The following is a 14,868-nucleotide window of genomic DNA, read 5'->3' on the forward strand; positions in this document are numbered from 1 at the left end:
TAAATGAATATATCACTTTTTTCCCCAAATTACTAATAAAGTCAAATTCTCAAAACAAGTTATATAATCACTCATATTTAGGTCACACAAATACTGTGATTATAAGTATTTGCCATCTAACTTGATAAGTGTCAGAGTTATTTGAAAATTTAGCGAGATATATCACTGGAATGTATGGAATAATAATTTTTGATTGATAAAAAAAAAAAATTATTAATAATGTACATAATATAATATTTATTTAACAAAAACCACGATCATAAACAGAATCCATAATCATGATAAAAACACAATAGACCGGTGTGTTCAATATACAACTAAATAATAACAGAAAACAATTATTTCAAATAAGTTACTAAAAGTTAGTAGGCCTTTGTTAATTAGTAAATAATAATACATTTAAATATATGAACGTAATATACTAATTACAATAATAATGAATAACTAAAACAAAATATAAATAAATAGTTTAATCATTTAATAATTCTATAACTCTGCATATTATTTACACTTCAATGATATTTGTAATTAATAAATTATAATTAACACTAAATTAACTTAAAGAATGAAATTGCACATACAATAATGTAACTATCTCGAAAATAGTTTGGTAAATAAGTTTAAACGTTTTAAACAAAGAAATAGAAATTCAAACTAAAATACTTCATAAACAAAACAAGAAAAAAATAAATTATTATTATAACAAAATATAGAAATATATTACTAATTTCACAAATGAAAGAATGTAAACAATATAATATATACTTATATGTTCATGCCTACAAGCAAACGAAAAAAATATTTTAATAAAAATTAAAGTTTATAATAACAAAATTAAAAGGTTAATTAATTAATCAGCTTAAGGTAAAATCAATTGTATATTTAACAAGAGAAAAAATTTTAAATACATGAATAAAATATATGTTTAAAAAGTATTTAAGTACTAAAAACTTTTTATGATATAATTAAATCATGCATTATAATATGTAATTATTTTTAATTTAATTTGAATATTTTGAGCAATTTGATTGATATATCAATAACAGGAAGACAGCTCTTCACCTAAGCGATGTTTTTTTTTTAGGTTTTAATAGTTAACTTGGCACAAATTATGCCTCATTACATGAACTACATTTTTGACACTTATAATTTCTTTAAATATCTGTTAAAAAATATGATTAATCTTCAACGCTACAAATATTTTCTATGTTGAATGGTAAGTAAGTACATAAAGTATGTAAGTACATAAATATAAATGTAGTTGGATAATATTATAAATATTACAGTCTGTAATTTACTTGAGCTTTGAATAAAACTCATTTTCAAGCCAATGGCAATCTAAAAATGTTCATTGATTTACATTTTTATGTAGTAAAATCATTTGTGCCACTAAAATATTTAAATTAAATAACTTTTTAAAAAAAATTGTTATTAAAATTTAAATTAATGGGATACTGTATTCATAAAGCCAAATATAATACATGTACATTTTCCTATAGTAAAAATATTCAAATTTAAATTAATATTTTCTCTATTTGTCAGACAAAAGTAAAAAAAGAAATAAATCAAACATCAAATATTATTAATGTTGTATAACATTATGGTTTTTGGATTTATGAATATTAGTTGTGTATGAAATCAAATGATGATATTAATGATCTGATCAAATTTCATATTTACATACATTTGCAACCTTAACATTTTATCAAGAAAAAATGTTAGAAAACAAAGTGTTTTATATGAAGACCCTAGTTTCTAGATTCATATTTCAAAAGCTTGAGCAAATACTATTTCTCCACTCATGCAACTAGCTAATTTTACTCAATAATCCTCCAGATTACTTCAATAATGCGCATAATTAAAAACAATACAATGACAAAAAGATATAGAATCACCTTTATAAATAGCAGTTGTATAGCTATACTATTTAAAATAAATACAATTTTTTATTTTATATTGCCACATGACTAATATTGCTAATGTATGTTTTTAATATTATATTAGTAATTGATTAATAATTTTTCTTTAGAATTCAAATAAATATTAATTTTAATACTATATATTTAATACATTATCATACTGTTCATTTTTTTTTTTTTTGTAATAGAAAACCTATCAAGGGCACAATGATATTAATCTATACGATATATTGTTCTTACTCCAGAAATTAATCTTAAGAAGTACATTAAGACTGCAGTCTTAGTATAGGAACATTATAATGTTAAAATAGTATTGAGAATAGAATAAATAAAATAAAAGAAAATGAAACAAGAAATAATTTAGTAACAACCATGGTAACCATTAAGTTTGGCTTGATCCATAAGTACCAGCTGGAGGTCTGTACATTTGTGGTAAGGTGAAGTGCTGTAATCTGTTAAAAGCATATTTTCTGACCCCAGTATTTTTGTATGCGTTTTCCCTTCTACATCCCTCACTGAAAAAATAAAATAAAAATCATTAGTCTCTTTTATATTTTTTCAAAAAATGTATTGAATTCCATTACCTTCTCATACAATCCAATGCTCTTTGAATCTCACTATCAGCTAGTCCATACTCTAAATTTAGAATAGAACACTGTTCTAATGTAACAGACATACCCGTTCGATCTTTAGCACTTTTACAACTAGTAAATCGTAAACCTGTAAATAATTTAAGTTTATATAAAGCTGGAATATAAAATATTTTAATTATTTGATCACTCAATAGTATCAAACTAACTCATAACCCTAAAAATTAAAAATAAACATTTATGAGATATGGATTAAAATTACATTTTTCAATACTAAATAATAGTATAGCGTTGAAATACTTAAAATGTGAAACTAGAATCATGAAAGACATATTTTTGGAGAATAAATTTGGTTCAAGAGTAGTAAAATATGTAGGAAACTAAATTTTCAACATAGTACATATAAGATATTATAGGTCTTACCCTTTAAGCAACGACAAATTTTAGCTGCCATTTGCAATACTTCCACATTTTTACTCTTATTACTATGTAATGAATCTTTTAAGCTGTTCATAAGTCCTCCAATGGAAGTCCCTTCCCGTTCACAATCACCATTATTGGACAAGTTAAGCTTACGATATCTTGAACAGAATTCATTTAATCTTTCAAAATTATCAATATTGCTACTGTCTTGTGGTTTTGTATTTCCTAGGTTTTCTGCAATAGTAGCCATTTCATTAATGCCTATATTGAAAAAAACAGGTGTAACTCGAAATGGAGCAATGGTTTTAGAAGGCAACAATGATTGAATTAAATCAGGAACAGGTAATAAAACACATAAAGAATTCTTAGAACCTACGATGCGTGGCATAATTTCATCTTTAGGATTTTCTCTATAAAAAAAAAAAAATATTATGTACACAAATATGTTTATTATGTAGAGTTAAAAATAAAATACCTAACAGCTTGTGATAATGGCAATAAAGTAAAGTTTACAGTGGCTAGATCTTCAATAGCAATAGCCATGTCGCCCCACATGTCAATCTCGTTGCCATAGTAACTTAATAGACATTCAAATGAGGCTAAACAACCAATTGAGGACAGTACATATAAGAATTCAGGTTCAGGTTTTTGGCACCACAGCCTTGCCATCAATCCACTGACAAGAGCAGTCAACTAACAAAAATAAAAATGAATTACTGAGTTTTTAATAGATATTTTTTTCATTACCGCTTGTGAAAAACAAACATGTCTTCGATAACGAACATTACATGATCGTTCAGCAGATCGTTTATCTTCTTGTACCCTGAAAACACTATGAGTAAGTCTTGCAGTTTTCAAAAGTCCATCCATAGCTTGACGAAGTTTACGCATGCTTGGCTTTAATTCAGTAGGCCAATCAGTCATAAGATTGAAATCTAGTCCTTCTGTAAACTTGTTTCTGGCAGGTGCACTACAGAAACAATCATTAACTCATTGAAACTACAAAACTTACGTTTGAAGAACTTTACTCACCTATTAATATTTGTTGATACTTCATTATTTGATTTAGAATCATTAAGTTGGGTGATCCTAGAATCTAAACTCACAGGTTGATAGCCATTTGTCACCTACAATATTTATTTGTTAATACTACTTGAACAATAATATAATAATATGCAAAATATATAAAAATATTTAGTATATAATATTATAAGAAATATTATACTTTACTTGATTTAATGGTGTTGTATTTGAACGAAAGCTACGACACCTTTGAGACCTCAATCTCACTGCTGGACTGTTGCAACGGCCACACAAAAATTTGACTTTACTTACTAGACACATAATACTAGCTTCAATATTCAACTGAGTTAGTTCCCAAGGTTCAGGTTCTTCAGTTGGCTTATAATAATTTGCCGAAGGTGAATTACACATTGAGTAAGTGTCTAAAAATTGACCTGTTCTCATGCCATTGCCATTTTCAATATGTAATGAACTGTCTTTTACACCTAAAAATAATTATTTTAAAAGACTGTTATATAGTTTGTTTAATTAACTAAACTATTAACCAATATTATTTTGCATATCATCGTGGTTATTATCCATTTCACCCTTAGATTCTGGAAACACAATAAATTGTTGTTGATCATCATTAATTCCAATGCCATGTTCATCTTGAATATTTTTTGCATCAAATTTCATCAAATTTCTCAAACTTTTTGGACTTTCTGGAGTGTATAAATCTTCTGTATCTGGAGATTGTAGGTCAAAATTTATTTGGCTTGCAATGCGCTTAAATGGAGATACATGATAATTTGAAGAATGCTTAATAGAATCATGGTCATCGTATGAGACAGGAGTCACTTTATGTTCCTCAATAAAATTCAAAGCTTCTTCAACAAGCTTTGGATCCCAAAGACTAAGCAAAATTCGTGTCTAAAGAGGACATAATAAAAGTATTTGTTATAGCATTGAATATTGCAATGAACCAAAAATAGTTTGCACTTAACCAGATACCATATTAGATCAATAACATAATTTTGTTACAACTGTGAAATATATAATACATATACATGCCAAATATGTATGTATATATATATATATATTAATTTATACATTTATTAATCATTTTAATTGATTACTGGTCATTCTAGATACAAATAATTTTCTTATACATTGTTTCTCTATATAATACAATTTTTGAATAATGATAAGATTAATTTTAATCTAAAGAATAACTCAATTTGGTTTTGTAATACAAAAACTTATTTATCATAATCCAATCTTAAGTTAAAGCACATAAACATAATTAATTACTTTGGACATCATATCATTGCAAATTGGCATCATTCCTGCAGTTTGCTTATCTTTTGCTAAATTTAATAATGTTTTCATTGCATCTACTACTTCTCGCCTGAGTAGTTTAATAGCTTGAATAGCATCAAAAGCCATTGTTATTTTACTACTGACCATAGCATGACCATTTGTTTTTAATGGTGCTTCTTTAAGCTGTTGTAATAATCTAAAAAAAAAAAAATTGAAAAGTTTATTTATCCAATACTTAATGCATTGTTTAATAAAAAAAACTTACTTAATTAATCCACCAGTTTTAGATTTATGTGAATGTGCAGTAAATGCTCCAACAGTAATTGTATCATAAAATCCACTCTTTTTTAATGTATCATTTTGAACCCAAATACGTTGCAAATGTAAGTTGATTGGAGCAAACTCCAAGGAACGATCATTTTTACGAGAACTTGGTTTAAAATAAATTCCTAAAAATTTAAAAAAAAAGTATAATTTAATCCTTCACTATTATTATTAATTGACAGCAGTATTCCTAATGAAATAAAACAATTCTATTAATTTACCTTTTTGGTTTTCAAGATTTTGTTTGGCTTGAGAATATAAATGCAATAGCTGTAAGTGTCTGTCAAGTAATTCTACTTGTTTAGAGTGCCATGGCTCTGATAATTCACCCATTCCTGACACTTCTTGTAAAAGTTCTTTCTCTTCAAGAATCCATATATTTCTATGTATGATATTAATTAATTTATGTTCTACTAGCTTAATAGTATAAATTCTTACAATAACTGCTGTGGTAAATAAAAACACAACTTGCTTTCAGCCATTATTTCATACACAGAAATATCTCCCCTCAGACCGGAATGAAAACGATATGTCACAAATGATACATTGCCAAATAATAAATACAGATAGTTCTGTAATGGAACGCGTAATCTAGATCCAAGTCTTGGAGGTAATGATTGAGTTCTTCGATGATTTGCCATCTATAATAAAGCTATTTGCATAACATATTGTTATTACGATTTTCTAAATTGACTTACTGGAAAATTATGATTATTATACATCAATGATTTACACGGTGTAGATTCTGTACTCATGTTATGTCCAATCTGTTTGTCTGGTCGACAAATGGTCATAGTCACAAAACCAACTATTTTATCTAAATCAGACCGAATACTTGGTGAAGACAGAGGTAAACGAACACGTTGCCCATTGTTTCCAGAATGAGTAGCTTCCAACAATGAGCTTAGTGTCGTTTCACAATGTCCCATTTTTACAGCAGTTCCTGAAATACATTCTCTGACATCATAAACAGATATACGAAGAATACAATCCTCAGTTAATCCATCACTGCACTGTAACCATATGGTTCTCAAAAATGATGGATTACTATTATCTGTGATAACTTCTGTGTTGGCATAATTAATCCAAACATTTTCATTCGGTATATAAACTGAAACAACAATTGCTGGATTTGGAGAACGACCATGCCCGTCACATATCAAATTATCACATGAAAAACAAATTTCACATAAGGGCACCTTTGTTAGATCTGAAATTTTTTTTAAAAAAATTAGCAATTAACAATTAACGTTAAAATTTATTTTAATAATTCAAAAAATGTTCAATAACTTGAAAAAAAATTATAATGCTAATTTAGTAAAAATAAACTTGATACCTTTTAATAACTCAACATTTTACACACCCACTTCAAAAATAAAATATTTTGCTTAGTTAAAATAATAATTGTTACCTAATTTTGGTTGATTTTTACGTAATCTCCACATATTTATGTCTAAATCTGGCTTCCGTTTTACTTCTAACTGTCTTCTTAGATCTAATAGTCTTGCACGCATGATTTCGTAACTTGCTTGTTCTATTGCTTCTAACCACGAATCTCTTTCTGATTCTGTGTGTGCAGCAATTTGTTGACAAATACCATTTTCAAAAACTATAAAAAATAATAATTAAGTATGGATTATAAATATAATTTATTGGTCATTATATATGTAAACATATATAATAAATCAAATGTAAAACAGTCATACCTATTTGAAAACTAAATGGTCCTTCTGATGGTGATTCATCTAATTGTACAGAATAATTTTGTAAAACTATAACACCAAGTAAGTCTGATAACTGATCATGAGACTTAAGGTAAAATAGCAAATTTCCTCTCAAACGACACCAGCGTTCAAAATTAGCTTTATAAAAAAATTAAATATACATTAATGTTATCAAAACATTTAACTTAAACAAATTATTTTAATGATCTAAGTACATTATGGGTTCAAGATGATAATTGAAAAAATTTATAGAACAAACATAGGAAATATACTGAACAATATTGAATAACCACTAAACAACAAAAATAACTCCATATATTGTGTTAACAATATTACATTCCGTTCAGTTTTATTTTCAATTTTTGATTATTGGACGCTAATTAATTTTTAAGTTAAAACTAGAAATTTTAAGTAATTATTAATTGATCAGAAAAATATTTCTTAATATGACTAAGCAATTAATATAAATTCAAAAAAGGTAAGTTTACTAATAAAAATGCTTGTTAAAATGATTTTTCATAATATTATTCTATTGTTATTTAATATTAATGTAAATTCAGAATTATATGAAAAAAAATTGAAATTACTTAAAAAGTAATAACTTTACTTTGAGCTTTAATTTAAAAAAGTTATCAACATGCATCATAAAAAAATAAAAGGTTCAAAGATTATTTTAATATTAATGAATGAATAAAAATATATATATAAATTAACTGTTAGGTTTGCTAGTAATGGGTTGCATATGGACATAATAATTATTATCATGCAACAACACATAAGTTTCATGCTGATAATTAATGAATAATACAATGTACAGTCTGTTTATAATATAATGGCAAAGAGCAATAAATATTAAATTCTACAAATTATATGTATAATTAATGTAGTTATAATAAATAACAATATTTTTCTTTCAACAAAACAAAACACTAAATGTATTATTAGCTAATAATAATGTAACCATAATATAAAAAATATACAACTGTTTGTAGGTATGGATATTTTTTAACATAAATTCTAGATTGATTAAGTTAACTAAAACATTGATATTCAATAACATTATGATAATCTTATTAGTTATTTATTACTTATCTTATATTTTTTGCTATGCCAAATTATTTTATAAAAACTAAACAGATAATATCTTACAACATTATAAACCAGATTGGATTACCATATATATAAACATTGATTCAGAGATAGATATACATATATATGCATTTGTATTTTTCACCATACATTAACTACTTAATATACCTGGTATTGTATTTAAAAATTGTAAAATTATTTAAAAATGTAAGTTTATAATTAATAATCATATACCTTTTTGTGATCCTCCATAACAGTTCAAATCGCTTAGACGTTCCCGTTTTTTGCTTCGTTTTGAGTCTCTTTCTGAAATTGTTTAAATTAATCTAATAGTCTTAAACTCTATTAAAATGATTTTAAAAACATAAGATCAGCCGCTCAACCAAAACAAAAAAGATAAAATTAATAAATTACCATCCTTTTTTTTTAAATTTAAAATTATAAAATATAAATCATTTATATATGTTGAATAATAACAATAATAATTAATTAAAATTTATAATATATTTATCTTCCACTTTTTTTTTACAAAATTTAATTTAATTTATCTGTATTTATTAATTTGATATATATATAATGTAAAGATTTATTGGCGCCTACAGAGATAATCAAGAAGTAATATTACACTAGCAGTCATTGAAGATAGGCGAGTAGGTGATAATATAGACCTAGATGCATGATGGCTGTGTATGTAATACTTACAGATAAATTTTTCCTATGCAAAGACATCTAAAAATATCTGTTTAAGATCCTAGTTTTAAAGTAAAAATAAAACATAATACTTTGAAAATAATCATCAAACCATTCAGATATCCATAAATATCCTAATTTAAACTCTTGAGTTATTCGTATAAAATAATTGTAACAGAAATCTATTTTATTCCACTTTAATAATTAAATATAAAACAGTTATTTATTACCAAAAATAGAACAATACAACCACAGTTTTATCATTATATAAAACAGTGTACAATTATAATTATGATAAAAGTTAAATAAACTTTTAAATGTTTAATTTTTCTAAAATAGTTGTATACTTTATTATTATTTTTTAATTTATACATATACAAGTTTTAACCAACAAACACAAACAAGTAAGTTGCTTACTGTGTTTATGAAAATTCTGAATGAAAAACTATCCAATAGTAGTGACACTTCTGCAATATTCTAAAAAGTTTAAAATGATAAAGGATATTAAAATAACAAATTAATCACATTATTATCATTCTACACATATAATTACTATTTACTATATTAATTATTATTCGTTGATATAAAACTGTTTTGTGTTTACATAACAAATCATATCTCAATCATATCTTATTCTCAAATAATTTATAATTATAACAACAGTCATTATAATAATAATTAATAAATTATTTATAGACCATATGGTCAAATTTTATATGTGATTTCTGTTTTATAAAACCTAAATTTAGATTTTTAACATTTTAAAAAAATATATACTATTTTAAATAATACATATAAATATTTAATTATTTTGTTATTTCAAAACAGACCAACCAATAACACATGATGTTATGATACTAGTTTATTAATATTATTAAACCAATCTAGTGAAATTAATGTAAAATTACTAAAATGTATCATGCAAAATTCCAAATGAGTATATAATTAAAATGTAAAACAATTTGTAAATTAACATGCTAAGCTGATGTAAAATATGCCAATATAAAGGCTATACATAAAAGTTTCTCTAGAGAAATAATTAACAGTTTAATACTTTTCTAGGCAATTTTTTTAAGAATATTCTCATAAGTATACATCACCAACCATTTAAAGCTGTAAGGTACTCACTCTCGGTTCTTCTGAAAAACCCTTCCTGTCGTTCTCGCACGTATAACAACCCTTCTTTGTCAAATTTATTGGACGGCTGTTGTGCCAATGTGATCATCTCCTGTTTATTGAAACGCATTTCATTGGCTGCACCTAGAAACAGGAGACAAAGAGAGAAAGGCGAAATGTGTATGGATCGTACAAGACGAAATACTTACTGACAAACGGGTATGCCGGGGAAAGTTTGTTTGCGTATGTGCGAGTGTGTGTGTGAACGTGTTAAATACAAATACGATTCATAGTTGTATGTAAATTGCACGTCTCGTACCGGCAAACTGTGTAAACCGAAATGTTTCGTTAAATCCAGTAACGAATTACACATCTATTTCGGTCGCAACTCCATGGCGCTATGAAAAACAAGATAAAGTTGAAGTTGGGCAATGGGTAAGGAAGAATGAGAATCTGAACTGGTACCTATTAAACAAAAAGTTGTTTATTTTTATTTTTACCTTTCATCTTGTGATAACGGTTGATTTGACTGATAAGAATTACAGCCGGACATGGGTAAAAAACGAGCCTTACGATACTAATTAAAACAATTGCTAAAAGGTTCACGACTCGCAGGTACATAGTCTATAGTGATTGGATCAGCGGCCTACTTTCATTAATTTTTCCGATTAAAAAAAGGGTTTAAAATATTACTACTGAATGTTATACGCTTCCTATTTCCGAACCCCAATGCGCCCATCCGCAATACGAATTTTCAACACGCGAATGTTAGTTATTCATTTCGATTTGAATTAGGTAATCTATCCGTTAACTTAACAAAACTAATACATTTATAGTCTGACGCCCAAATTACATAAACATTCTCGATAGAAATAAAGGTAAAAAATAGTTTACCAAACTTAAAAATACCTATATAGTTTTATATACAGATGCGTTAGCTAATTGAGCAGTGAGAAAAAAAATTTAAATAAAATCAACGGATATAACGATATGCTATTTTTATTCATTTTTAAATTTAATTTATCGACCAATAATCATTATTCATCGTTCGTAAAATCAAATGTAGGTACCCAGGGACGGCGCGAGGGGAAGGCAATAGGGGTAGTTGCCCAAGGCCCCACGCCTTAAATTATAATTAAGGCCCCGTGGTTCTGATTTCGTTAAACTTAAAATATTTTATTAATACAAATTATAAGACTCAACATTTATTTTGCCCAGGGCCTCACAAAAATTAGCACTGTCATTGTAGATAGGTAGGTACCTATTAAAGGTATGTATGATATGCTATAGTTCATGGTATATATACCACAATCAACAATCAATAAATCTACAAATATTGCGTTTATTTCGGCCGAAACAAAAAGTTACAATCGTAATAATTTCATGTTTTAATTATTCTGCATGATTTTTAATTAGCCCTGTTGAAAGGAATTTAACCTGAACATCTTCCCCTCAACAGTGAAAAAGTTTTATTACACTCTTAACGATACTACACTACACAGGTGCTAGTAAATGTTCACCGATAAATATTTTGACTCCGTTTGACACACCTGTCTGGTCCGTTTGGTAAAACAATTCGGTCACGTAATTATAATAATACACTAATACAAATGCATGTACTCGTCATCACCATTCAATACTCTACGGCCTACCTCATTCGCAGCATGCCCTATATTTTAGAAATATAACGTATATAAATATGCTCTTCAATGTTTATTAATTAGAATAACTTGTTATTTACACCTATACATCTTCTACAATTATGCGTAAGACGTATGGATGATGTAAATGTGAAAAATAAAAACGAAAAACATTTGAACAATTGATTTTGATGGAAAAAAAAACTGTATATTTATAAATGTGTTTCGAATAAAAAATAAAACAAATTTATTATTTTCACAGTCACTGTTTAAAACGAATATAAAAATTACGTGGGATGTTTCATTAAAATGCGAAATGTAATATATTATATGACATTTTTGATTAGTTTTCTTCGGAATTTTTCTCCAAAATAAAATATATTTTGTTCCTGTATCGGACGAGACGAGTATTAATAGGTATTTATAATATATGAGTATTAATGTATCATAGTTAAACGTCTAATAAACTTTAAATGTAAAATTGGCCGTAAGGTACACTTGTTATATACACGCATCATTTATGTGTAGGACCTACAGTAGGTATAATATACGTAGGTGTATTTAGTGGCATAAAAAAAATATAGTACGCAAATATGGTAACGAGACATGAGTAATGAACGATTATAGTGGACATTGTTTCGATTACATGTACAAATTATTATTTGTATGTCGTTTGAGTGACTATATTTACTTTTTAACTAATCTGCTAAGCTTGAGCACCCCATAACCTCTATTATAGTTACGTCTAAGTATTAATGAACTAACGTCTCGTTAATATTTTGAATGTATCGTCGAAGTGAATTCATTGTTCATCGTCAGCATGATTACAAATCACAATAATGAGTAGAACATTTGGATAAGATTTCATTATTGGATTATTCAATGTATCCATTTTGGCAAAATATGTATAGAGGTGTACAATGTGTAAGATTATTACTGTTTTAAGCATTTTTAACTGGTAAACATGAAATGAGTGAGTGACATAAATTATAATAACTTATGGAACTTTTGAATAGTAAAATAATAATATTGTACTGCAGACAAAAAAAAAATCCATTGCGTGGCCATGAATCGTGAACTTTGAAATCGTGAAATTTAAATTCATTATAGTTATATATTTAAGGAAAATCATAATGTCCTCATAATAAAAGTCATAAATAAAAAAATAGGTACATATTTAAAGGGAATAGAAGGGACGAGCGTTCCAGGTGGCATTATTTTTTTTCAGAAATCAATTGTATTCATGATATTATGACGACACTGTATACTATGGGGTCATTTATAGTAGCTAACCTGTTACAATTTAAAATACATACATTATCTAACGGTGTATCTATCTAAGTGGTCTTCAATCTTTTTGAATCGCGTCCCACTTGTCTTGCCATATACCTATTGAGTTCCGGATTAAATATTTGTGGGCCTCTAGGCAATTAAAATTTTAGGCCCTACAAAATTATTTTTTACGTAATTCTTTAACATTACTATCCAATAATTAAAATAAACAGCTTTAATAATAAACAACTATTATTAATAAATAAAATCATGTTTATTACATTTTTTTATTTGCAAGAAAAATTAATTAATTATTACGTTATTTCTATTATTTTCAAAATAATTTTATTATTATTACTACATATAACACCTACAATTTAATATATATTGTATTTCATAGTGACTTTTGTCTTGTAAATTCGTAAATAAAAAAAATATAGTTTTCCGTTTTCACAGAGCGTCTTAAATGAGTGAGGCCCTAAGGTGGATGCTAGTGATGGGCAGGAACGACTATTTGATACTACCGACTATTAGTCGGTTTTCATCACGTACAACCGACTAATTATTCGACTAAAATGTTTAAGACCAACTAACAAAAATAAATGAAATTAGTCGACTAATAACTATTCGACTAAAATTAGGAACTGATAATTCGGTAATTCTGAGAAATTGTAGTCGTATTTTTATTTTAAACTAGTTAAAAGAAAAATACCGAAAATAACACTTGCACAATACACTACAAATATAAAATATATTTAATACCCAAAATTTATTTAAAACAGTTGTAAATTTGTAAATTTTAATTTATATTGCTCTGAAGTAATGTTTAAGTTTTTTGTTATATTATTATGTTGAATAAAATAATTCTGCTAAAAGCTTTCAATCAGTCCAATAAAAACGATTTGAATAAAAATTATAAATCAAATTATAAAAATTAAAAATAAGTAAAATAATAACAATATAAGTTAAATATAAAAATTAGTCGAAAAATAATAATAACTAGTCGAATAATAAAAATGTTCGAGTAACTAAATTAGTCATTTGATATTACCGACTAAGTCAGTAGTTAATAGTTACTTTTGCCCATCACTAATGGGTGCCTACTCCGCTTAATGGGTAATCCGACACTGCATATATTTTTCGCAACCCATAATAGTTTCGGTGGTCATGAAATCTGAAAAAAAAGTGAAATAGCTTAAAGTATGCCATTGTTGAAATGCTTTTATAACTGGTCAAGGGCGTATTTAAGGGGGTGCGAAGGGGGCATTCGCCCCCACAAGGCTCATCTTTTTGTTGAATATAATACATTGATTTACTTAAAAAATATAAATTACTAGTCTACATTATAATATGTTATCATTATAACAGAAACATGAGCTGTAGGTAATTAACTGTAAATTATTTTTAAGTTTGTATTGAAGAAAAATTGGTTCCCCCCCCCCATAGCCACAACTCTAATACGCCCTTGTAACTGGTCTTCGAGCAGTCAAATCGCGTTCGCGCTGCGAACAAATTTAGATCGTCAATCGCGACCGCGCGAGACAAACCACTTACCTATATTTAATTTACATTGTAAAAATAGGTAAATGCAACAAGTCCCATACCCTTATTAATGACCAATCGAGAAAAGCATTTTGCCATTTGGGAAAAATTTTATATTTACGAATTAGCTATACTTGACCACCCATTTTCTATCTTTTTTTAAAAACAATTTACTGGTTTATCTCTGCAAAGATTATTCCAATCAATGATAGTG

General features: G+C 26.8%; 1 protein-coding gene across 3 annotated transcripts; it reads right to left on the reverse strand.

Moving 5' to 3' along the window:
- Positions 1-2,056: 2,056 nt before the first annotated feature.
- Positions 2,057-10,700, reverse strand: LOC112689156 (type I inositol 3,4-bisphosphate 4-phosphatase-like). 3 transcript variants are annotated; one of them, XM_025562704.1, is made up of 18 exons: positions 10,410-10,700; positions 10,213-10,344; positions 8,629-8,700; positions 7,288-7,443; positions 6,993-7,190; positions 6,280-6,791; positions 6,020-6,222; positions 5,803-5,963; positions 5,523-5,706; positions 5,249-5,453; positions 4,501-4,867; positions 4,163-4,440; positions 3,965-4,059; positions 3,680-3,902; positions 3,408-3,625; positions 2,933-3,342; positions 2,504-2,639; positions 2,302-2,434 (listed from the first exon to the last, which is right to left on the reverse strand). In XM_025562704.1, the coding sequence occupies exons 2-18, from the start codon at positions 10,328-10,330 to the stop codon at positions 2,302-2,304; spliced, it is 3,669 nt and encodes a 1,222-aa protein (XP_025418489.1). In that variant the 5' UTR covers positions 10,331-10,344; positions 10,410-10,700. The 3 variants fall into 3 exon arrangements, with proteins under 3 accessions (XP_025418490.1, XP_025418489.1, XP_025418491.1); XM_025562705.1 differs by lacking the exon at positions 10,410-10,700 and having other exon boundaries at positions 2,057-2,434; positions 10,213-10,330; XM_025562706.1 differs by lacking the exon at positions 8,629-8,700.
- Between the last annotated feature and the right edge of the window lie 4,168 nt (positions 10,701-14,868).

The sequence above is a fragment of the Sipha flava genome, unplaced genomic scaffold, assembly GCF_003268045.1.
Source record: "Sipha flava isolate LNK unplaced genomic scaffold, YSA_version1 42_pilon_pilon, whole genome shotgun sequence".
Lineage (NCBI taxonomy): Eukaryota > Metazoa > Arthropoda > Insecta > Hemiptera > Aphididae > Sipha > Sipha flava.

Coding starts and splice junctions, on each gene's coding strand:
- LOC112689156 (XM_025562705.1), bottom strand. CDS start 10,330: ATGCGTTTCAATAAACAGGAGATGATCACATTGGCACAACAGCCGTCC. Junction 7,444..8,628: donor TTATGGAGGATCACAAAAAG/GTATATGATTAT, acceptor TTTTTTATAAAG/CTAATTTTGAACGCTGGTGT. Junction 3,343..3,407: donor CCATTATCACAAGCTGTTAG/GTATTTTATTTT, acceptor TTTTTTTTATAG/AGAAAATCCTAAAGATGAAA.